Here is a 22,823-nt window from a genome sequence, read left to right on the forward strand (position 1 = left end):
TGGAGAAAATATGTGAATTCCATTTAGTTCTTTCTTGCTAAGTAGAGGGCTTTGCCAGGTTGCCCCTAGGAAAATAGTCTAAGAGTGGAATGAAAACCATGACGTCTTTTTTTTACCTATGGGAGATTAATCGCCCCATAAAACTCATGTTTGCTTTTGTGGAAAGAAAAAGAAGGGCATCGGAGGGGTTGGCACAGAGTCTGCACCTCATGTGCTGGGAACCCAGCCACTTCTCTCAGTCGGCGGTACCCATTAAGGATGACCATTTGGCCCCTGTGTTCCCTTGTTAACATGTGGAACAATGTTGCAGCTGTCCTAGAGAAGGGGCCCTGTTTTGGGCCCCTCAATAACGTCGGGGCTAGAACTCTCACTAGCTCTGTCGTAAACAGCACCACCTGTGGCAAGCTCTGTTTGAATTTACTCCAGCATACTCAAAGGCAGCAGATGCCATCGACATTTTCCCTATTGTATGAAGCAGTATTAAACATCTGGCCCCTTCAGGGAAGGGAGGGTTATCTTCTCTTTCCCAAAGTGAATGGATGATCACATTTCAAATATATATGCTCTATGGCTCTAACTCCTGGGAAGATATGGAAGATTGAGGTTTCATTGCTTTCTGCCACTAAAATAGCGCCCAGGCAATCATTCATAATTTAGTATATATGACTGGAGGTGTACCCATCAGGTAAATATATTCTGCTTCAATAATGCCAGGCAGCATTTAGATACTAGAGATTTTCATTATTGCAATTTATATTGTTTTTGTCTTACTATAAAGGTAACACATGCCCATAATAAATAACATTCATGGAGTAAAAATTTAGGAAATAGAAATAAAAATATTCCTTAAAATCCCATAACCCAGAGATGATTACTTCCAATATTGCTTTAATATGCATATAAAGTGGAGTAATCCTGTAATATTTAATTAGCTTTTTGCATATCATGAACATTTCTGATATGAAATATTTTATGGAGCATTGACAATTTTTAGAGTAGGTATTCACATGAGTTATATATCATATGATATATATAATATGAGATATATAATGTAATATATAATTGACATGAGTTATATGTTATAATATATATATTTGAAGGACAAATGAAAAGTTTTATTCCTGCCCCATCTTCCATCCACCTGCTTGTTACCCTCCATTCTCCATAGCTAACTACCTACTTCATTGGTTTTAAAATCTCTTCCCAGAGTTTCTTTGCACAATGTAAGTGGATTTAATTGTATGTTCTTATTCCCCTCACAACTTTGATGCAAAATGTAGCCTTCTGTATACACTTTTACACATTGATTTTCTCACCCATCTGTCTATTCTTTCTGCAACATTGTCCATGCCACATGATTTTTATATTGCCTGATTGGGGGATATTGTTTAACCAAATTCTGATTTTTGGACAATCTTTTTAGACATTTAGGCTGTCTCAAAACTGCTTTATTAGATGTATCCTTGTATACAACTCATGATTATTTCCTTAGGATAAATTATTTGAAATTCTTTGCTGGGCTTTTGCTTCATGTTTTCTAAATTGTCCCTGAAAGGCTGTAGCACTTTATGCCTTCCCCAGCAAGGGTCGCCAGTGGTTCAAAAGGGAATGAAGTTAAAAGAGGCCATTTGGAACAGTGAACCTTTTGACTATCCTATGCAGAAGGAAATAGGAACAGGAAAGCCATGGTAGACTGGTGCTGTGATGGTGTGGAGGGGGAGGGTAGGTGAGAGGTGGTGGGCATCCTTGAAAGAACATGTCAGAACCCGAGTGAGAGGTCTGTTCTTGTTCTGCCTCTGACGTGACATCTGGGTCTTCAAGTCTGTTTTTTCATCATTGAGAAAGGGTTTCTGAGTTTATTGCGGTCTCATTTTATCCCAAAATGCCTTTATAAAGATGAAATGTCTTTTCCAGCTCTAAAAGTCTTTATTTGTGTAATGGTACCTTTGTGTTCAAAGGAAATGAATTGGGCTTCTGCTTATCCTGGTTGTGGTTTGAAAGGATAGACCGCCTTCTTTCTAATGCTCTGTGTTACTCATCTCTCATTTCAGTAAATGCTAAGCCTAAACTTCTCAATCCACTGTCACAAAATTCAGAATGAACTGGAGAGGGAATGTTAAAAGTACAACAGATTGCTGACTGTAATTTTTTTTAAACTCCCTTAGTTTTAGATGAGATAACAGACCATGTAGACCTGCATCAGCATTAAGCAGCAGCAGATGATTCGCACAAACACCGAACTTGGGGAGGCTGCCACAGTGGGAGATTTGGCTCTTTGTGGTGCAGTGATTTAACAGGTGGCAGCCAGGGAGGCTGGGCTTCAGTTCAGAAACCCCCTAATCAGGCCTTCCTGTGGGGGTCAGTCATCAGCCAGCCCCTGCAGCCAAGCATTCCGTTATTGGCCAGCTCAGTGTCCAAGCCGCTTGCCATTAGAAGCTTCCCCCACTTCACCAAATGAGAACTTTGGTCACTGAGATGAGACTGGTCAAGTATAAATAAGATGCCAGGCATTTTCTTCCTTTGTCTACAGCAAGCAAACTAAAGAGGATCTGGGTGAGCAAGAACTGGAAGCATTAATAGACACAATCCAGAAGCAACTGAAACATCATCCATGCAAAGACAACATTCATGAAGCATTTCAAATTTATGACAAGGAAGCTTCAGGATATGTGGACAAAGAAATGTTCTTTAAAATCTGTGACTCTCTCCACCTCCCAGTTGATGATTCTTTGATTAAGGAGGTCAGTATGAATTGCTCTTCTGGGTGACTGCAGAGGCCGAACACCGTTTGTTCTCTCCCAAAGGCAATTGCATGCATATTTTGTTTTAATGGGAAACTTAAAGGTGTTCAAATCAGATCTCCTATTCAGTTCTGGTTATGGTGTTTCCCCTGGATTTTTGCATTGATGTTCTTTCCTAATGGCTGCAGCAGGGACTCTGTTTAAGTGGATAGGGGCTAGACAGCGCAGGGTGGCTGATGAGTCATTTCTGGGCTGAAGGAGACTCAACAGAAGTGATCCTAGAGAGGCAGCCCCGAGGGGAGACTCAAAAGTAACTGGGTTGAGCAGAATGGTGGGCAGCCTGTGACACCCTTCATGGTGATGCTTACATTAGCCCAGCAGTCTAGCCATCATGGAAGAGGGCATGATCACTGCCAAGGGCAGTGACATCTATTGGTAAGGGGTCACGCATGGCCAGATGCAAATGGAGGAAGGACATGGCCAGTCTCCTTCTAGAATTTTCATAAGTGAGTAAAAGAAGGTGTTTTGTGCCTTTTTTCATTATAAATTCCCAGGAAGCTTGGGTTTCCCTGGAACTCAGAACAAAATTTCTCCCACAATTGCCAAGGACTGTGACTTTTCATGGAGACTTCTCACTGATGAAAAACACTGAAGTGCTGTAGACCTTCTTAAAGATCTTTTAGCAAAGGGATGTTCAGAACTGAAGACTCACTTAGGGAAGGCTGTCTGCATGGTGCTGGAGGGGCTAGATCAGAGATGAGGATTTTTCATAAATCAGGACATTAGCAGGGAGTACAGGAGACAGGAGAGAAGGTGTTCACCTGGGCAAATGCCCCTTTGGCCTCCCAAATCTCAGAGTGATAGTGTGCCCAGCTTTTAAGTCATGTGTGCCATCCTTGATCTAGCGAGAGAGGAACTGCAGTCAGTGGGAAGTGGCGGAGGGCGAGGGGGGGAAGGTGTGGGCGGCATGGGTTTGCACATTTTGTAAAGGTGACCACAGCAAATCTAGAAATCTACCATCACCCACAGCTGCATTTCGGGGGGACCTGGTTTGAGCAGTGACGTAACTGCGATGATAATAGCTTGCTATTTTAAGAGTTTTACTCTGTGCAGGCTGGGTGGACAAAGCTCGTATTTGAATATAAAAATAATTAAAAGTGCTTTGGAAATGGCAATGTGCTTACAAATGTTAGTCCTGAAATCCCAGGCAGGCCTTTTATTCCATCTGAGCTTCAATTTCATAAAGTTTAAGATGGGGATAACATCTGAGCTACCTGGCAGGTTCGCAGGACCATTTTGGAATCCTCTGATATAAACTCTGACCTGGTTTACAAAGGCTGGGGATTGTTATTAACAAGCGTACCCCGCAGCTCTGCCTCACTTGCTCTCTGCTCTCTCCTGCAGTTGATCAGGGTGTGCTCTCACGGAGAAGACAAGATTAACTACTCTAACTTTGTTCGTGCCTTTTCAAACGGACCTGGCTGATGAGAGAATGCGGTATCGTTTGGAGGTTGGACCTACATTTTGAAACACCTTCTACTTTTCAGAGAGGCATTTACAGAACTCTTAAAGTTATGTTTTTTTGGTTCCTATATTTTAATACTGAAGTCTAAATTAAATTGGATCTTTAAAGAGCTAAGATGGTACCTTATTTAGTGAGGTAGGGGTAGGCATATTGTGATGGTTAATTTTATGTGTCAACTTGTCTGGGCCTTGGGGTCATTTTTCTGGATGTGACTGTTTCTGGATGAGATTAACATTTGGGTTTATAGAATGAGTAAAGCAGATTGCCCTCCCTGGTGTGGGTGGGCCTCACCCACTCCCCTGAAAGCCTGAATAGGCTGTGCTTTCCTGAAGAAAGAAAGAATGCCTCCTGCTTGCCTTTGAACTAGGACAATCTTTTCCTGCCTTTGGACTCAAACTAAAACACTGGCTCATCCTGGGTCTCAAGCCTGCTGGCCTGGCCTTCAGACCAGAACTACACCATCAGCTCTCCTGGGTCTCTAGCCTGCTTGCTGCAAATCTTGGGATTTGCTTGCTGTAATCATGTGAGCCAATTCTTATAATAATCATCTTTCTCTCTATATACATTCCATTGGTTCTGTTTCTCTGGATAATCCTCATACAGGTGTGGAATGATTAAGAGCAGGAGAAAAACTAGATTTTGCCAGGAGAAGCATCACTTGGGGTATAGACAGCACACAGACTGCTGGTGCTGCAAGCTGATGCCCCCCGCCATGTGCCTACTTACCCCGGCATTCCAGGGAAATAGACATTGGCAAACTGTGGCTATAGGCCCATTAGACCTGCATTTAAACAAAAATGGAATAGAACAGAAAATATGAAAGTGTAATACAAATAGTAGGTGTATACTGTTTCATGAAACTTTTGTTTCAGCTGAGGATGTATTTACTGGGTCATAATAGAAAATGTATTTCTTGATTTGAACTATAGTTAATAATTTTATATACACACACACACACACACACACACACACACATCTACACACATGCTGCTTTTAGAGAATATATATAAAATCCCTGCTTTTAGAGAACCTGGCCTTGAGACGGGAGGAAAAACAGTTACTGGTTATCTGTGAGCTCTGACTCAGTTTTTAGAACCATGGCTGCTCCAGAGTTGAGGTCAGCCACCAGCTCCGGCTCCTCCCTGCTGCCCAGCCAGTGGTGTGAATGAGTGGGAGTTGTCGATACAAGATCCGGGATACCTGGCCTCGGAAGTGCTGGGTAACTTCCCACAGTTCTTCCTCTGTTGCTGAACCAAGCCACCTCGAACTAGCTTGCTAAAAGTTCTGTAAGATACTACATGTTGAGTTTTTCTGCTCCAGGTCAAGATTTCAAGAACCACCCAATTTAAAATTTTTTACCCCCAGTCACTCATTACTATTGAAAGTATTATTTTCAAGTGTTCAGAAGTCCATTTCAGTCTAAAGTGAAAATACTAAGCTCTATCCTGCATGCCCAGATCAGGCCTGGTCAAGCTTAGATACACATAGTCTAGTATGTGTGTGTGTGTGTGTGTGTGAGAGAGAGAGAGAGAGAGGAAAGAGGGAGGAAGGATGGGTAGGTGCTGGGGCAGCTATGGTAGGTTTCTCCTTCCTTCCTTTCTGCTCCTTCCCCTTCCCACCTGCCATACTACTGTTTCTGGCCTTTGTAATGTCTGGGAAGGGTTAGGGAATAGACACCAGAGGAAAGGGGCAAAGTCTTATTTCTGTGGCCAGTAAAGTCCTAACTGGACCAGGACCTTCTGTGTGTCATGTGCCGAAAAGCTGGCTCTTTCTCTCTCCCAAGGCAGCTTTTGTGAGTTCTCAGGACACTTTCCCCCAGAAAACCTCCCAGAGTGCCATTCTCGGATACAGATGGCCCAGTCTCCAACGTGCCCGGTTCCAGTAAGTAGTACATTCCCTCCAGGCTCCCTCTTATCCTCTCAGGAGGCCCTACACGTGGGGCCTCCTCGGGCTAACCCTTCCAGATCCACTCTTTCCCTCTGTATCCATTTAGATTGCTCTCAGGGCTCCGCAGTTAAGCAGCTCAGACAGTCCCTCTCCTGCAGACTCACTTTAGGGGAGAAGCAGACACCCTAAACCTCACGCTCTCTAAACTCCAGGGGATACGTGTCAAGCCCTGAGTCTGTTAAAGCACCTCCGTCACGGAGCTTGTGGACCTACAGCACTGATGGCCCCTCTTAAGAAATCCACACTCCATCAATTTCTCTCCCACCCCCGCAGGCGGGAGGTTCACCAGACTCTGGGCCTGCTTCAAGTCTCTGGTGGCTCTGCACCAGCTGCAGGAGAGATCCTTGCCGACTTCTGTCTTTGGCTTAAGTGGAGACATGAGGAAAAAATCCTCTTACCCACCCTTTGAGATCCAAGTGCTCATAGCCCTTCTGTCCGATCTGACATTTCTTCTTCTTGGACTCCTGGCACCCTCCCCACTGTCATGGGGAGCAGGATGAAAACGTTAGCCCGCTGCAGCCGTCAGAAGTGCCTCACAGCCATGCTGAGCACAGTAGGCAGCATTCACATGTATGACTTGGGCTCACGATCCACTCACCACTCACTTTCCAAGTCTCCCCAAGATGGGAAGGTGCGATCTGCCAGCACCATCACCAGGTGCAGATGACCAGAGCTAGCAGGTCACTTCTGTCATCCACACACAGCAGGGCTGTGCTCAGCCCTGCTAGTTTAAATGAGATGGCCAAGTACAGGTGCCATGCAAGTCCGAGCAAATAGCTTTTCCTACTGAAATCCTGAATGGCGGTGCGGCCATTTGAGATCACTTACACTGTGGTCACACCCGACACGCATCTGGCGTCCTGGCCTAGATGATGGAAGAGTTGAGCGTTAGCCTGCAGCAAGCAGTACTATAGGGAGAAACGACCTCCTTTGTCCCCTCCCTGGTGGCCGGCTAAAAGAAGCCACTACCCAGGCTCTGGGCCTGGACTCTGCACTACTAGGGGGCCTTGAAAATACCATCGAATTAACATGTATCAAGCCCATATCTATAGGCACTGAGGGTATTTGGGACCACCAGGTCTCGAAACAGTTTCCAGAGAATCAAGGGTCACTTGGATGAGGGACTCCTTAATGTCCTGCTGGCACAGAAGTGTGCCTCTTAAAAAAAAAAAAAAAAAATTGAGTGCTTTACTTGTAGCATGAACAGCACTCACTATCCCTAAATCTTGCCAGCACTGCTGCCTGCAAAAACAAGCAACAAGCACACAAACCCCACATGTAAGCAAATGGGCTCAGAAAGGTTAACCGCCTGGGGCCACCTAGCTGCTTCTGGCAGAGCCAGACTGAAACCCAAGTCTGAGCCAAAGCCTGACCTCTGTGAGTGCCACTCACCTTGACCTCAGGTGAACGCTTCCTGGGTAATCCTCACACCCTGTGGTGTCCATGGCTGACTGCCAGCTGTAACCACTCCTCTCCTGAGCTCTCAGAAGATGGTTCTGGAAAACACAGACCACTGCAGCCAAGAGCAGGCCTTAGAACTGGCACCGGCAGCCCCCACTGCCCTCCATTGTCACCACTACTGCTCAGCACCGGCACCAAGATTCCACACACACCTTCTTCCGTCTTCTCCGAGCCAGTGACCTCACACCGTAGTAGGCATCAAGTCCACGGCACTTCCTTGTGAGAGCTACAAACTCAAGGTCAAGAAAACTCCTTTCCGTTTTTATAGTCTGATACAGACTCAAAAATGCTCGTTACTATGCACAGTGCATGTAACTTTCTCCATCCTTACAGTTCCCTCATTCACATGACCAAGATGAACACAGTTCAAAAAGATATATGAGAAAGAACTCATACAGTGAAAAATATGAGGCTAAAATTGACACGAAATTATTTTCCAAGTGAAAGCAAATGTAAGCATCCAGATTAAAAAGGAATAGAAGTAATTATCCCAGAGACAATTAGACTGATAATTCTATGCCTTTTATTCAGTTATTTCAAAAATATTTGATTTGTTTCGAAATGTACATTAAAAAAAAATCCATACAAAACTGCAATTTGTTTTAAAACCAGACAGAAACGGTGGAAAAGGATTTTGAAAAAAGTTCACTGAAAATAAAAAGACCCCCCCCCCCAAAAAAAAAAAAAACCCTTTTACATGAAAGCATAAATACGGCAGGTACAAATTTTCCTTGAGTTCCTTGTTGAAATTTGGTCCATAACGTGAACAGGCTAAAGTAGAAAACAAAAAGACACTTTGTCCACATTTGCATTAGGAGTTGCTCAGGCGGCACCAGCGGCCTCAGCTTGTCCTTCAGCTGTTAAACCAGAGGGACAGACACGTGAGGTGTATGGTCTCATCACAGAAACACGGGAATCCGCCCCCAAGGCAACAGTGGCACTTACGATGCCAGCCCGCTCCTACCGGGTGAGCAGGGCTGTCCCCGCATGGCCGCATCTCCGCACAAGCTGCTTCCTCTCCACGCAAACAAGAAACTCTAGAACGCCTTTAGAGTGATGGTGACATCTCAGGGGTCACAGCAGATCTACTTCCCAGACATGGACTTATTTAATGCCCCATCATGAGGATGGTTTTTTTTTTTTCCTTTTCAACAGATTAAAAAAAAAAAATACACGAACTTCTAAGGTGATGCTACGATGCTCTATTCGAGTGCCACAGAAACCCACCCAGGGTGAAGACAAGGGCAGCAACACGGGAAGTGGCGCACATTTCTTCTGTAAGGGATGTCGACCGCCCTCCCACGGGTCCCTTCCCTTCCCTTCCCAACTGCAGGGTGTTTAGGGACAGCAAGGCCTGTGGAAAGACCACCGGCTGGGAGAGTTATTGCACAGCCCGGAAGAGCAAGGGGACGGCAGGCAGCCGCTGTGAACATAGGTAACACTGAGTTTGGAGCGCAAGGAGACTGCAACAGCCACACTAGACCCGCTGTCAAATGGGCGTCTGCGGGCTGACACTTGTGACTAACACCTTTACCATACAAACTGTGGGTTGAATGGGAGACAAAACAGAGTGGAAGAGGTTACAGCCAGGGCCCCTTTCTTTTTAAACTAGGGGTGGGCGGTGCTGGCAGAGCAGGGTTCACAGGGCACTCAGTGTCCCTGGAGGCTACGAGGCTTCCTTCCATGGGTAGGAGGCACAGGTGACTGCAGCCACCCCTGTGGGCCAGAAAACCGACACAAAGGAGAAACCAGAAACAACCTAGAACTGACCACATACCCCAACATGATGGGGGGAGGGGACTGAGACGAGTGAGGCCAAACTGTCACAATCCATGTCCCTTTTACATGTGATATCCCAGGGTCTGGTGTCCTTGGCTGCACAGGACAGACCACCCTAGAGGCCTGGCAGCTGGCAGTACAAGCCAAGGCCAGAAGACCACGTGGCAAGTAAGGCACTTCTACAGCAAGGAGGAGGGTCTGCTCAGGACAAACTCTCAGGGGTTGCTGAACACAGAGAACGGAACATGGAAGTCTCGATGCTGTTGAGACATCTATAAAAACGAGTAGGGGGGGAGGCAGGAGAGGAGAGACCCGGGGTAAAGACAGTGAAGCCGATGAAGGCTTGCTCATTGGGCCAGCCTCCGGCTGAAGAGGGATTCTATTTAAGTGTCTCACCATCTGACAATGACTCTGCGCCCTTCTGAGGAGCAGGGTTGTGGGCTGGGAGGCAGTGGGAGGGAAGGAAGACCACTCTATCTTCCCACCTCCCAAGACCACAGCACACCTTCCATTATGGAACAACTCTGCTCACTTGGGTCTCCCAGGCACTCAGCAAGGGGAGTGAGTGCTGTCCAGGCCCAGGGAAAATGGACAGGGAAGGCTGAAACCTGTGATGTAAATCCAAAAGCTGAGCCTTCCCTAGCCACATGTGGCCTGGCAAGCCACTTCAAATTTAAAGAGGCATCCAGGGAGTAGAATTTTCTATTGTGGAATCTTGGGAGGGTGTACTCTCTGCACCTACCTCTTATTCACCACTTAGGAAAAAAAAAAAAAAATCAAAGGCCGCTAAGAAAGAAGATTCCTAAAGAAAACCAAGATGCACACCCCCTGGGAGAATCCCCCACCCAAGCTTTAGGGGTTTCTAGGGTCCCAGGGATTCTAGTCAAGAGAAGCATCTGCAAAGGTGGCCAGAGTACAGATGTCAATTTTGGTTTCTGAAATGTAAGTTCTGCCTGGGGACAGAAACAGAAACGGTTCTCGGCAACCATTTATATCTGTTGGCCCAGACACACGCGCGGTTAGAATGGACTAGAATGGGGGAGAAGCAGCTCCCCTCCTGGCTCAGCCTGCTTCCCTTTCCTCTAGAACCTTCCCCTACCTTCAAAAGGAACACATGTCACTTAATAGTGCAGCTATCAGAGCCTAGATGGTAAAAATAACTTTCCCACCACTGAACCCGAGGAGCACAGGGCCCTCCTGTCCACCACACAGCCTGCCTCTCTTGCCCACTGCCACCTGCCACACCTGTGCTGGCCAGGGATGTTTAGAGAGAGAGGCGGCTTTGGCTGAGGTAGATGAGCATCTGTTCTCCTGCTCTTGCTGAGCCAGCCTCTCAAACTCAGAGCTGTCTGGCAGGGCCTTCCCAGATGGCTTGGCACTTTGGGAACAGGAGAGCGTGTAGAAGACGGAAGACGACAGCCAAAGTGGCCAAATCAGGACAAGCCAGCACAACAAGCTCACAGGATGGAGTTATTTCGGCAACATGCTTTGAGCCAGCCTGCCAAAGCCCTGGCTCTGCTCTGAAATACATGTGGCGGGGATGCCAGTGGGGTGACAAAGCACCCTACATTTACTCTCATCCCATCTCCTCTCAAATCATCCCAGAGGCCCTGCTAGCGACATGCTAGCCTCAGTCATGGTCTCAGGGAGCCTAGGTTGACCTAGACCCCTGAAGTGGTGGTACCAGCTGTGAATCATACCTACCACAGAGCCAGAAGTTTGCAGGAGGCTGAGTGAGCACGAAGCCACGTAGTCTCTGACCACAAACACCTAGCACACCTACATGAGAAGGGGGCTGACTGATGGCATGCCTGGGACCGCTCTCCCCACCTCCCAGGCCTGCAGCCTACTGCATACCCACCGAAAATTAACTGGGGCTCACCTGAGGGAGTGGCCCCTCACAGGAGGCAGGTTGCTGCCCGAGACACAGCCAGGAGAGGACCAGGAAGGGCTGTGAGGCTGATGGGCAGGTTGGAGGCTGCTGGCTGAATGCCCCTCCATCTCCAGGCAAGGTAAGGAGCCCGAACGCAGCCTCAGCAGGGTATTTGGTCGAATGGCTAAAGGGTCCTGGCTCGGGTCTGCAGGGTTGATTCCAAGTACCCTTTTAGCAACATTCTGCTCTGCAGCCCAGGAAGTGTCAGACGAGGATGGGAGAGATGCAGATCTCCAAAAGCGCCGTCCCACTTCCTAAGGGTAATCAGAAGCCAAGGGTAGCTTTTCCCATTTCTACCTTATCCTGGACAGAGGAGGGTACAACTCCCTCAGTCACTGGAAAATCCAATCTGTTGCTGATAAAAGGGACATGGAGGAAGAATTGCCCTGATGAAAAAACCCATCTCCCCCCTTTTAGGATAATAACCCAAGGTTTGGCTTCTACTGTGGCATCAGAAAGAGGACCAGCACATCAAAGGATACTAACATTTCTATGCCCCCCAAGAATCACTCCCCAGCACCTTAATGCAGAATTCAAGAGTTCTTAATTAGGACCTCTGAAAGCCTAACCCGTTCCCGAAGTCCAAACCAGGCCCCACATGGGCTTGGAGGCCTTGTCTTTGGGTGGAGCACAGGGAAAGGATATGTGAGGGACAGGGCAGAGGCCCCCCAGTGGCACAGTGGTAGAGTGGCATTTGCTCATCTACCCTGCAGACCGATTCCAAATCGGTCCTGCTCTCAGTCTCAAATGCTGGAGGTGCGCTGGACAGACATCGGAGGATGACAACGACCTTGCCGAAGAACACACGACAGACGGGGCCAGAGGGGATATGGACCAGTGACCCTCTCTGGGGCACCAGGGGACGAGTGGGGGACTCGGATGTTCCTGCAGCAAGAGAGATGAAGTCAGGTAGCGAGGCCAGCCCTGACAGGGCTGCCTGGGTCTGGGGTTGAGGACCAGCGTCCGTCAGGCTGGTCTGTTCACTGTGGTTTGGATTTGGTTTTGGATGCTGGTGAACGGTTGAAAAAGCAGCTGTAGCTGGGGCTGAAGAAAGGCTGAGGACAACAGCTCCATCGCCTCTGCCACCATTACCTTTCCAGAGGAGCCTGCTGCTCAGTACGCTTTGTTCTTGCTTTAGAGGGTGGGGAAACTTGTCCTCCTTCAGCACCTCCCCGGCAGAGCGAGGGCAGGCCGGCGCCCGTCCAGGACCAGCCACCGGTAAGCCGTCTCAAGTCATGGGACCCAACACGGTTAACACCATCTTTCTGGACCAGGTCTCCATGCCCCACAGCCAAATGCCTTGGCAATTCCAAGGAGCAGTGGCTATGCCGGGCCTCCAGCTGGTGCGTGTGGAACTGGAATCATACATCTCAGTTAATCAGCACCTAGGAGATTATGATCCAAGAGGGCTGGTCTCTCCTCTCCTCGCGCGAACATGATGGCCCGCGGGTGGGCCTGCTAGTGGCCCCAGGCAGAGGCTCCTTGGCATGAGGCTTCTGGCTTTGACAAGTCCTGGGGACTGAAGCTGGGTGGTGGATGGCCAGGACTCACTGCAACTTGAGCTCCCTCTCATTGTAAAAATCAGACACGGAAAAATTGCACAATACGGTGAGAGAAGTAAAAAGCAGCAGCCGTGAAGGAAGAGAAAGAGGAGGCAAGCAAAAAGATAACCATGAGGGCCTGGGCTTCTAGAAAACCCAACACAGGACAGAGGCAAGGACGTGAGGTGGCTTAAGGGAGAGAAAGAAGGAAGAGTTTTGGTTTTATTGAGAATGGTTTATGGAGGAGTAAGAAAAGAAAGCCAAGAAGTAAGAAAGGAAAAGCCCCATTTGAAGACAGGTTCCTGCTGCTTGAGATGGAGCATCAGGAGCAGGAGGGGGAAGGCAGTGGCGGGGGCCGGGCTCCCCAACCTCCCTGCCGTGCCCCCATGAGAGGATCCCTGTTCCAGCACTTTGGCCTCAAGGAGACTTGAGTTTCTTAGTCCGTGGGGAGGTCCCATTCTCCGCTTTCACTACTCCGTTTTCATGGTAACCTAGGAAGTGAAGGGAGACAGACACACATGGTGTTCCTGCCTGGACTGGAACAGGAGAGGGGCCCGTGAGGGCCGAGCTTGCACATGGGGACCAGCCAAGGGGATGCCTGGCTGCAGCTTCCTGCCAAGACGGGAAACCAGTAGACGCTCCCAGGAGGCCCTTGCTCCCCTCAATGTGACTCTGCTGAAGGTGGTTGGTCTCTGACTGTCCTTTAGCAGGAGGCGGCTGGGATGACATATAGTAATCCAGGAACAGGCCAGGGCCCGCCCGCCTGCTCGCCCAGGCCTCAGGCTGGAACCAGATCCTAGGTGGAATCGCACAGACGCTGCCAGGGGCCTCAGTTTCTCTCCCCCGCAGGGCACCAGCCCACTTCCGCGACCACTCCCTGGGAAGGGAGAGTGGAGAGGAGGTAGAGAGGCTATAGGGACAGGCATTACTCAGAGGCCTGATACTCCTCTGGCAGAAAAAAACTGTGCTTTTTACTGTTGTGGAAAACACCTCCATGTGCTTGCTCAAAGTCAATCTGGCTGCAGCCTCACGCCCCACATCCCCTCCCAGCCAGGCCTGACTCGTCACACCCAGCCCCGCACGTGTCTGGTTCAAACACACGGGAGCCCTTGCCAAGCAGGCCACACCTGGAGCAAGGCAGGTGAGTCAGGGAACAGAGCCCGGTGCAGACAGGCCCCCGGGCTGCACAGAACGTGCAGGGCTGCCAGTGGGCCTGGGACCTGGCAGGGGCGGGCAGTTACTGGAGCGTGGCCAGGGCCAGAGGCAAAGCGGGCATCCCACCCTTTCCGCCCACCCAGCACTGTATCGCCCCTAGTCATTCTTGAAGACAGGAGAGGAGCCAGCGGCCTGGGAGGCGCGCGATGCCGAGATGCGGAGCAAGAGGGCAGGTGAGGACAGGGCTGCTGGGCTGCACAGGGAACAGGCGGCAGATCTTGGCTGGGGTTCAGAAGCCACTTCGAGGACATGCTTCCGGCCACAGCTCCCCAGCCAGTTGCTGCCCTGCCCCACCGCGGCCGGCCTCACCCACAAAGTGTCCCTGGCCCACGCCCAGCCACATGCCAGTTAGGCCCCGGCGGGGGCTGAGGACCCAGGGCCCCAGGGAAGGACAGGGGAGCGGCAGGGCTGGTCTGGGTGGAGGTGGAGGAGCCGAGCCTGGGCCCCTCCCCGCCCATCCCAGACCCACTTCTGTGTCTACCTGCCCACGGGCCCAGCACTCACCAGATTCCCTCTTGACGAGCCTGGCCGGCAGTCTGGGGGCAGCTGGGACTCTCCGCTTGGCACTCTGCTCATTCCAGTATTCCCGCCAGTGTCGCAGCTGGGAGTGGATGAAGCGCCACATGAGCCAGGCCTGGGCAGCGCACACCAGCAGCAGCACACAGAGCCTGCGGAGGGACAGGGCGGTGGGCTCGGGAGTCGCCTCAGGGCAGAGCGGGAGACCAGGGCAGGAACCCCACAGCTCCCCTGGCCATCACCCTGGGCGCCAGCACGCCCCCATCCTGCCACCCGCACGAGGGAGGGCATGTGGTTCGGTGCCGGTCTCCGCTCTAGTGCGCTTCAGGGCTGGTGACAAAGAGATGGGGTCTAGGGACACCAGGGAGGAGGAGGGGACATCTGCATGTCTAGCTCCAGAGTCACTGCCTCCATGGCCTGTCTTTTCTGTACCCACAACAAACAGCATGACTAAGCTCCATGTACATATACTGAAAGAATTCAACTGAATTGAATTACAATACAGCAGAATAATTCTAGAAGAGCAGCTTCTCATTTAGAATGCCACTTAAAAGCTGAGCAACAATGGATCAATCACACACCCTCCCAGGCCCAAGGGTCACATGGGAACACAACAGCTTCCTCCCCACTTTCCCTGCTACTATGGGAGGCCACAGGCCGTGCTACTGAGCACACGTGGCCGTAATGATCAGCTGAGGGGCTAGAGAGGTCACCTATCATGCACTTGAAGCACTGGACAAGGGGGAGGGGATTCCAGCTTGGGGACCTCGACTAGAGTCCCAGCAGGTGGTGGAGATGGTTTTGCTGGAGGCAGAAGGCTGGCACTCCTTCTCCCCTCAGGCCTGATGTCTACAGATCTCCAGCTAAACATCAATGTGCGGGAGACCCCGGGGGTCTATTGCCCCCTGACCTTCTGAAGTTGTGCCAAGTTCAGGAGGCTCCTGGCAGCACTCAGGGAGCCTTGATTTATCTCCGGGGGCTTTTTCCCAACTCACCTGCAGAGTAAGGTGTTGAAGTTTCCTTTCTCAGGATCAAAGGCCTGGTTTTCTATGCGAGCGAGTCCAAAGCCGATGGCCAGCACAGCGAGTGTGAGGATGAAGAGGCGGGTGACCCCAAACACAGCAGCCCAGGCATTAAACCTGCTCGTGGAGGTGGCAAAGGGACATCAGCCTTTAGGGCCGGTGAGGGAGCTTTCACCCACTTCTCCAGAAGCAACGCCAAGTGGAAAGAGAGTGTGAAGGTAGCGCATCGGGGTGTTTGAGGGAGGAGATCTCTGGAGTAAGATACTCCAAAAAAAACAACCCTGGGGTTCCATCTGCAGGAAGGGGCACTATCAGCCAGGCCTCATGGGAGGCTCCTGCCCACAGCACTGTGAGCAGGCCAGCCTTCTTTACACTACTTACAGCTTCTCGTTGTTCTCATCGGCAAAGTAGAAGAGTCGAGCCATGTGGAAGAGGAACTCAGTTGAGTACTGCAGCAGCAGCAAGATCAGGCCCAGGCGGCTGAGGCTGGGAGAAACGGACAAGCCTCACAGTTCCCCCCTGGGATGCCACAGAGCGTGAGGCACCCCGCACCCTGGGCTCTGCTCTCCTCGCCAGCTTTCCCTGGCTGGCCCTCCTCACCCTACAGGATTCAGTTCTGCCGTCACACCTTTAACATAATACTGAATTCCCCAGGCCTTCACCTGTCCTGTCTGGGCCAGGGGCCCCTCACCGCTCCCACAGTGAACCTAGCTTAGGCTCCACGGCACCAGTCACCATGCATTCTTTACCGGGCCCAGGACCCAGTGCATAAAAGGTGCTCAGAACAAGTGACTGAGCTTTGTACACAGAAATACAAAGGATTCCCGTCTGGTTTTTCATTATCCAAGTCTTCACAGCTAAGAGGTACAAGAAGAAGCAAAACTCAACATAATGCAAAGAGATGTGCTACTGAACCCACCTCTTAAAAATCTGTGCCCACTCAGACACCCCCTCCCCTCAATTCCAGGTGTGGTGGCGTTACCGGCTTTCTTAGGCGGTTTGCTACAGATGTCAACTGTAGCTCAAATGGAGAAAGACTGCGAAGGGAAACCGCAGACCCTGCTGAACATGCAGGGCTTCAGGCAGTCAATAAGAAAATGTGGGAGCAGCCCCAAGGCTGTGCTAATGAAGGGCCCGGCCAATTCCACCCAATAAAACCAAAGCAGTGCAGAATCCAGTGGGGTGGTCACTGGGTCCTGAGGATGGTCAAGAGAATGATGGGAGCACTACCCAAGGTCTTCACGTGACCTAGAAAGTCCAGTATGACCGTGCCCAGTGACCTCATGTCAAAACTCATTTTCTGCATTCCAGCCACGGTGGGCTTTACGAACACCTCAGGGCCTCTGCACCTGCTGTTTCTCTGCCCACACAGCTCTCCCCCCAGATCTTCACATGCCTGACTCTCGTCATACCTGCTTCAACCTGAGTCACCTCCCTCCCCACGACAAAGGTGCCACGTAGACAGGTCACTGTTACATTACCCTACTTTATTGTTTTAGAGAGTGCACTAGTGAGCAGGGGAGAGGAGGAGGGGGGCAGGGAGAGAAAGAGACAAAATGAATGAATGAATATCTCAGGGGAGAGGGAAGGGGGGCAGGGAGAGGGAGAGAGAGAGGGAGAGAGAGAGGGAGAGGGGGAGAGGGGGAGAGGGACAGAGGGAGAGAGAGAAAATATCTCAAGCAGGCTCCATACCCAATGAGGAGCCCAATGTAGGGCTTGATCTCATGACCCTGGGACCATGACCTGAACAGAAATCAAGAGTCAGACGTTCAACCAACTAAGCCACCCAGCCGCCCCTAGTATTTTCTTCATCGCATTTACCAACATAGGAAGCTATTTTCTTGTTAATTGTCTGACTCCCTCTAGATTGGACACCCCAGGAGAACAAGGCCTTGGTCTGACTTCACCCAGGGGTAACTTCGGCTCCAAGAGCAGTGCCTGGCCCAGAGGAGGAGCTCAGGTACGTGTCAAGCAAGTGAAGGCCTCTAAAAGTCAAGCTCTTCACCAAAACAAGACTCTGCAATCATTCAGCATTTCAGAGGTCTGCCTCCCTTGGGAAATCCTGTAGTCAGGGGTCTCTCCTGTCCCCACACTCACTTCTGAAAACCACAGCCAGGATGGAAGCAAAGGAAGGCCAGGCCACGGTCCTTACAGGAGCAGAGAGGTGGCTGCACCAGCATCGCTGGAAAGGGAATGGGCCTCGTTTTGGAGGGCCTGCTGCTCCCTGCCCTCTCGCTTCTATCCTCATCCCAAAACAAGAATCACAGGACTCGCCCAAACAGGGTCTGACACCTGCCCTTCTCCTTCCGTGGGACACATCAGCTGTGGGAAAAGCGGATCTTAGAGCATCTCCTTTCTTTGGGAGGAACACTGACGATACAGCAGGGACCCGACAAGTAGCAAGAAGCTCTCTTTCCACATGGTCCTGCCTGAAGGTTCTCACCCTGGTCCTCGCCACACACTGCTGGGTGCAGCACAAGAGCAAGGCTGGTCCCACCATAGAGGCTTTGGCCTCCAAGGACCCATCCAGGTGTCGATGCTATTTCACGCCTCCAGGGATAAGAGCATATTTGAGAGCTGCCATCCTCCTAATTCCATTACCCCAGGTCCGTCATCCTCACAGGAAGCCTGCTGTGAGGGCCTAGGAGACAACAGGCCCAAGGACCTCCAAGCAGCTTAGCAGAAAGTTATACATCACAAACCCTTAAAACGTCAGCCCAGAGAAAGTACAGGGTGTTCTCCTATCCTGCTCGGATAAAGCTCAGGAAAATTCCAAATTAGCAACAACATATCTACTCATCAGTAGGATTCTTTTTGTAAAAGACACTCAAGGCCAAACACCATGGTCATTCCTCCGACTTCAAAGGCACGATTCAAGTGCTAGCATCCCTCGAAGCCTTCCCTGGCTCTGTCTCGGGATGCGTTAGTCCCTCTTCTAGGTTCCCACGGCAGATGACCCATATTGTAGCACAGCCATCATCTCATTAAGCTGTCCTGACCTGTGCCTCTGCTGTCACTCCTACTAGGCTGAGCATGAACCACTAAAGACAAGGGAATCGCCACCTTTGTATCCCCAGGTCTTAGCACGGTGCTTGGCAAACAGAAGGTGTGCAGTAACCGCCTCCTAAGAATGTGTGGAGAGATGCATGGACATAAAAGGGCACAGAAATGTGACAGGCTCCGGGATCTCACTCACTTTAAGAGGTATGCTCCAGCTATGTGGACCAGGTACAGACAGATGTACTGGAGCTGGCGGGGAATTTCCTCCTGCAAACAAGAGAAGCAGGCAGTAAATGTGCTCATCCCCACCTCCTCTCCGCAGAGGGGAGGTACAGAGGGGCGGCGAGAGGGCAGCAGGCCGGGTTGCTCTGACATAGACAGTCCCAGGTCACACCAGAGGCCCATGCACCAGGCTGCTGGGAAGTCAGAGGACGAGGTGCTGGCTTCAGGTCCATGTGGCAGGGCTGGGTTGAGAAAGAAGAGACAGGGACTGGGGAACAGGGCTTCTGGAAATAATTCAGAGGAAGGCTATTAAAAAAAAAAAAAAAAAAAAAGACTGGGAAAGGCAAAAACCTCTGATCCACTACCCGGAAGACAAGAGGTGGACCTCCCCCAAAGCCACATGTCTAGTGTGGGCGGCAGGAGACCCGCTGGTGGCCTGCTCTCAGGGAGATCTTTGTGGAGACTTCGCTGGCTCAGCATTTTCCTCAACCTGCCAACACGTCCCCCGTCCCCACCCAGCTCTGCGCTTCTGTTGGAAGGCTCAGGGGAAGGAGGCTGGGAAGAGCAGGAGGGGAGTGAAGGGCACGCACCTTCCAAGGGGGAAACGAGTACTCACCTTCCGTACCTTCTGGAAGTACAGCTCAGGCAGTGCATGCAGCCAGTAGGCCAGCTGGCACAGGTAGAAAAACTTCACCTGGAAGCTGGAGACAAGGAAACGAGTCACACGGGAGGGAGAAGACTATCCCTGCAGGTGCTCGCAAAACACAGGACAAAAAGGTGAGGCCCAGGACCGTGGGACGAGCTGGGCCAGGACTGCGGGAGGGAGGCCCCACACCCGGGGACCCTGCTCCACAGACGGGACCACTTAATGGGACACGGAGTCCACAGAAAGAAACAAAAATGGTGAAAAGAGTACAGAGGAGGAAGGTTCTTCAGCTTGGAGAAGGGAAGGCTGAGCAAGGACAAGGAAGACGGGGCACCAATATACTGAAGAGTGAACAGATTTAAGCAAAGGAGGGTCCTCGTGCAGCTGTTAGCCCTGTGCTGTTGTGGTTCCGAAGGGTGGCCAGGAACGGCAGGGAGGGTGTCCTGTGGGAGGCAGACCTGGTGCTGCCCTTCTGGGGTCTTGGCAGCACAGAGCAGGAGGAGAAGGGGGTGCTGCCTCTGGAGGGGCACCCACCACGCGAGGCTGGGTGGACGGTGTGTGGTGCACGAACGCAGGTCACCAAGGACGTACAAAGCCCAGAGAGCGTTACAGAGATGCTCCGCTTGTGTATCCGTCTTCCGACCGTTTAGGTGCCTGCTGTGGACTAAATGTGTGCGTCCCCTCAAAATTCCTATGTTGGAACCCGAATCCCAATGTGACGGTGCTAGGAGGTGGGGGCCTTTGGGAGGAGATCTAGCAGTGAGGACGGGGACCTCAGTAATGGGATTCGTGCCCTCGTCAAACAGACCCCAGAGGGCTCCTTCTCTGCTCCTCCACATGAGGATACGGCCAGAAGACAGCCATCTATGAACCAGACACCAAAACTGCTGGCGTCCTCATCTTGGGCTTTTTGGCCTCCAGAACTGTGAGAAGTTTCTGTTGTTTATAAGCCACGCAGCCTACGGGGTCCTGGCACAGCAGCCTGAGCTAGGACACCCGCTCCGTGACGGGGGCTACCGCAGAAGACATTTCATTTGGGGGTTGTCCAGTCAAGCGCCCTAGGAGGAAGCAGCTCCTGGATGAGACTGCCATCTACAACACTGGGCCCCCACAGACTCGGGGTGCGACCTGCTCCTCCTGCCAGCTGGCCTGGAGTTCTCTGGGGTGGGGAAGCCAGTGGACCAGCTTGCTCCTCCCTGGAGACCAAGTCATGAGAATACTCACGGGAGGTACACGTGTGGGTAGTCTTCCCAGAGGCTTCTTGGGTTTGTTAAATATCCTTCCTGTAGTGGGCAAGAAGAGGTAGTGTTTAGAGATGTGGATATGAGACCCGCTGGGGCCCTGGGCAGGCCTAGGGGTCAGGGGCACATCCAATCCCCAGCTGCCAGGAAGATGAAGGTACAGGAAACGTGAAAACGAAGGCCTTCTCTGAATGGGAGCCACCCGGCCCTCAACTGGCTTCTTTATTGTGAAAATGCTCTACTCTGGGGTTTGAAGACCTGTGTCTGGACATGGATCTGGGACTTACTGGCTCTAGCCTCTGAGCAAGCTCGTCTCCCTAAGCTTCAGTTGGGTCATCTTTAAATGAGGACAAAAATACCCTCCCAGAGTTATTGTTAGAAATAAATGTGATAGCTCATGTTTATGTGTCTAGCATGATGCCTGGCATGAACGCACTCAGGAAATGCTTGTAGAATGAGTAAGCACGTGACCTCTAGAATCACCATCCACTGGAAAAATGAAAAGCCTGCTTTGGCTTTTCACAACTCTGGCAGTAAAAAGAATGCAGGACCGCACAGGCCACCCTAGGAGGCCTCACCCCAGAGGCCTTGTAAGTGTGATACATACCACACTGGGTCATCATTGCGAGAGATCTCCATTACTCTGCAAGCTCATGGGTCTCATCATGCCCTTCTTTACACCTCCAGCACCTAGCCCAGGGCCTATTACAGAGTGGGCGAGGTAACCTGAAAACCCTCTCATCACGAAACATCTAGAAATGCTGAGTGAAACCTAGCAACTAATTCTTTTGTATTCAAAAAGTTTTTACCAGAAAGGGAAAACCTTTGGAATTCAAAAGGGCTAGAAGGCTAAAAGCCTAAGCAGTAAGGGGAGGCTGAGGCAGCCCACAAGGCCCTAGTCTTGGGCCAGGGTGGTCATGCCCATGTGGGAACAGAAGATGATGCCTCGCGAGTTGGAGCCCAAGACCCTTGTATAAAATCAGGATCCCTGCCTGGGACACCTGGGTGGCTCAGTCGGTTAAGTGTCCAACTTCGGCTCAGGTCACGATCTCACGGTCCGTGAGTTCGAGCCCCGCGTCGGGCTCTGTGCTGACAGCTCAGAGCCTGGAGCCTGCTTCAGATTGTGTGTCTCCCTCTCTCTCTGCCCGTCCCCCGCTTGTTCTCATTCTCTCTCCTTCCCTCTCAAAAATAAACAAACATTGAAAAAGATTTTTAAAAATATCAGGACCCCTCAATGGCTACAAACTTCAAGACAAGGTTAGACTAGAGTCTGCATTAGTTTGAATTAGACTAGAGAAAGGGTCGACTATAGTCTGGCAACAATAAAAGGAGATAAAGAAAGAAGCTGTTTGCTCACCCTGTGCTCAGGATGAAAACTAAAATATATTAGCCTTTGAAAATCTGTAACCTTGGGTTCACTTTCAGATGGGTTTGGAGTTGAAATTTATAACCACTTGTATGGTCCAGGAACCACCAAGCTAAGAAATTAGTGTTAATGCTTCTGTGACACCATTGGGACATACTCTCATCCAAGGATGTACAGGATTCTCATGCATTAAAATCTTGCTAAAGAGGAGATTACAATCCAAAATTACAAAACTTAAGAGGAAACAATCCACCATAAGCAAGAGTCAGCTGACATTACAGGAATCCAATAAAAACTTGTTGGTTGAATGAATGAATCAATGATGAATGCTTTAGGCGATTTCTCCCTTCTGAGGGAAAAAACAAGGCTCTTATTTGTCACTCAGAGATGGTTAGATCAATATGACCCCATTCCACAAACAGGCTAATAAAGGAAAAGACAGGAAGTAGCTCCTGAAATGAGATGGTTTTTCAGCAGCATAGGTGAAATCTGAGCTGGGCCACCAACATCCTGGCCCAATAACCTCAAGCCCAGTTCCTCAGTAAGTCAGAAATAAACTGAGCTGGCGGCTTTGATGAGGAGACCGAGACTCAAATGTCACACTGGGACTAAGATCAGGGCGTTAGCAGTGCTCAAAGCCAACGTGGTTCAGGGACAAACACTTGACT

At 50.5% G+C, this 22,823-nt stretch overlaps 2 protein-coding genes across 6 annotated transcripts in view; one reads left to right on the top strand and one right to left on the bottom strand.

The window, feature by feature from the left end:
* Positions 1-4,380, top strand: part of EFHC1 (EF-hand domain containing 1) — a 66,849-nt gene extending 62,469 nt beyond the window's left edge. The window contains exons 10-11 of the mRNA XM_047857762.1: positions 2,531-2,741; positions 4,146-4,380. Of these exons, the coding sequence (XP_047713718.1) occupies positions 2,531-2,741; positions 4,146-4,226 (292 nt within the window). The 3' untranslated portion in view covers positions 4,227-4,380. The remainder of the gene's footprint in view (positions 1-2,530; positions 2,742-4,145) is intronic.
* Positions 4,381-8,180: 3,800 nt separating this feature from the next.
* TRAM2 (translocation associated membrane protein 2) overlaps positions 8,181-22,823 on the bottom strand; it is an 83,964-nt gene continuing 69,321 nt past the window's right edge. The window contains exons 5-13 of one of the 5 annotated variants that reach the window (XR_007152007.1): positions 20,773-20,831; positions 19,519-19,603; positions 18,877-18,947; positions 16,062-16,166; positions 15,654-15,797; positions 14,647-14,810; positions 11,336-13,418; positions 11,158-11,232; positions 8,181-8,818 (exon numbers count right to left, since the gene is read on the bottom strand). Coding sequence is in view for 2 of the 5 variants with exons in the window: in XM_047857763.1 (XP_047713719.1) it covers positions 13,345-13,418; positions 14,647-14,810; positions 15,654-15,797; positions 16,062-16,166; positions 18,877-18,947; positions 19,519-19,603; positions 20,773-20,831 (702 nt within the window). In the remaining 3 variants the exon portion in view is untranslated. Of the gene's footprint in view, positions 13,419-14,646; positions 14,811-15,653; positions 15,798-16,061; positions 16,167-18,876; positions 18,948-19,518; positions 19,604-20,772; positions 20,832-22,823 lie in introns of all 5 variants that reach the window. The other 4 variants (XR_007152008.1, XR_007152006.1, XM_047857765.1 and 1 more) reach the window with 4 other exon arrangements.

Source organism: Prionailurus viverrinus, chromosome B2 (genome assembly GCF_022837055.1).
Source record: "Prionailurus viverrinus isolate Anna chromosome B2, UM_Priviv_1.0, whole genome shotgun sequence".
Lineage (NCBI taxonomy): Eukaryota > Metazoa > Chordata > Mammalia > Carnivora > Felidae > Prionailurus > Prionailurus viverrinus.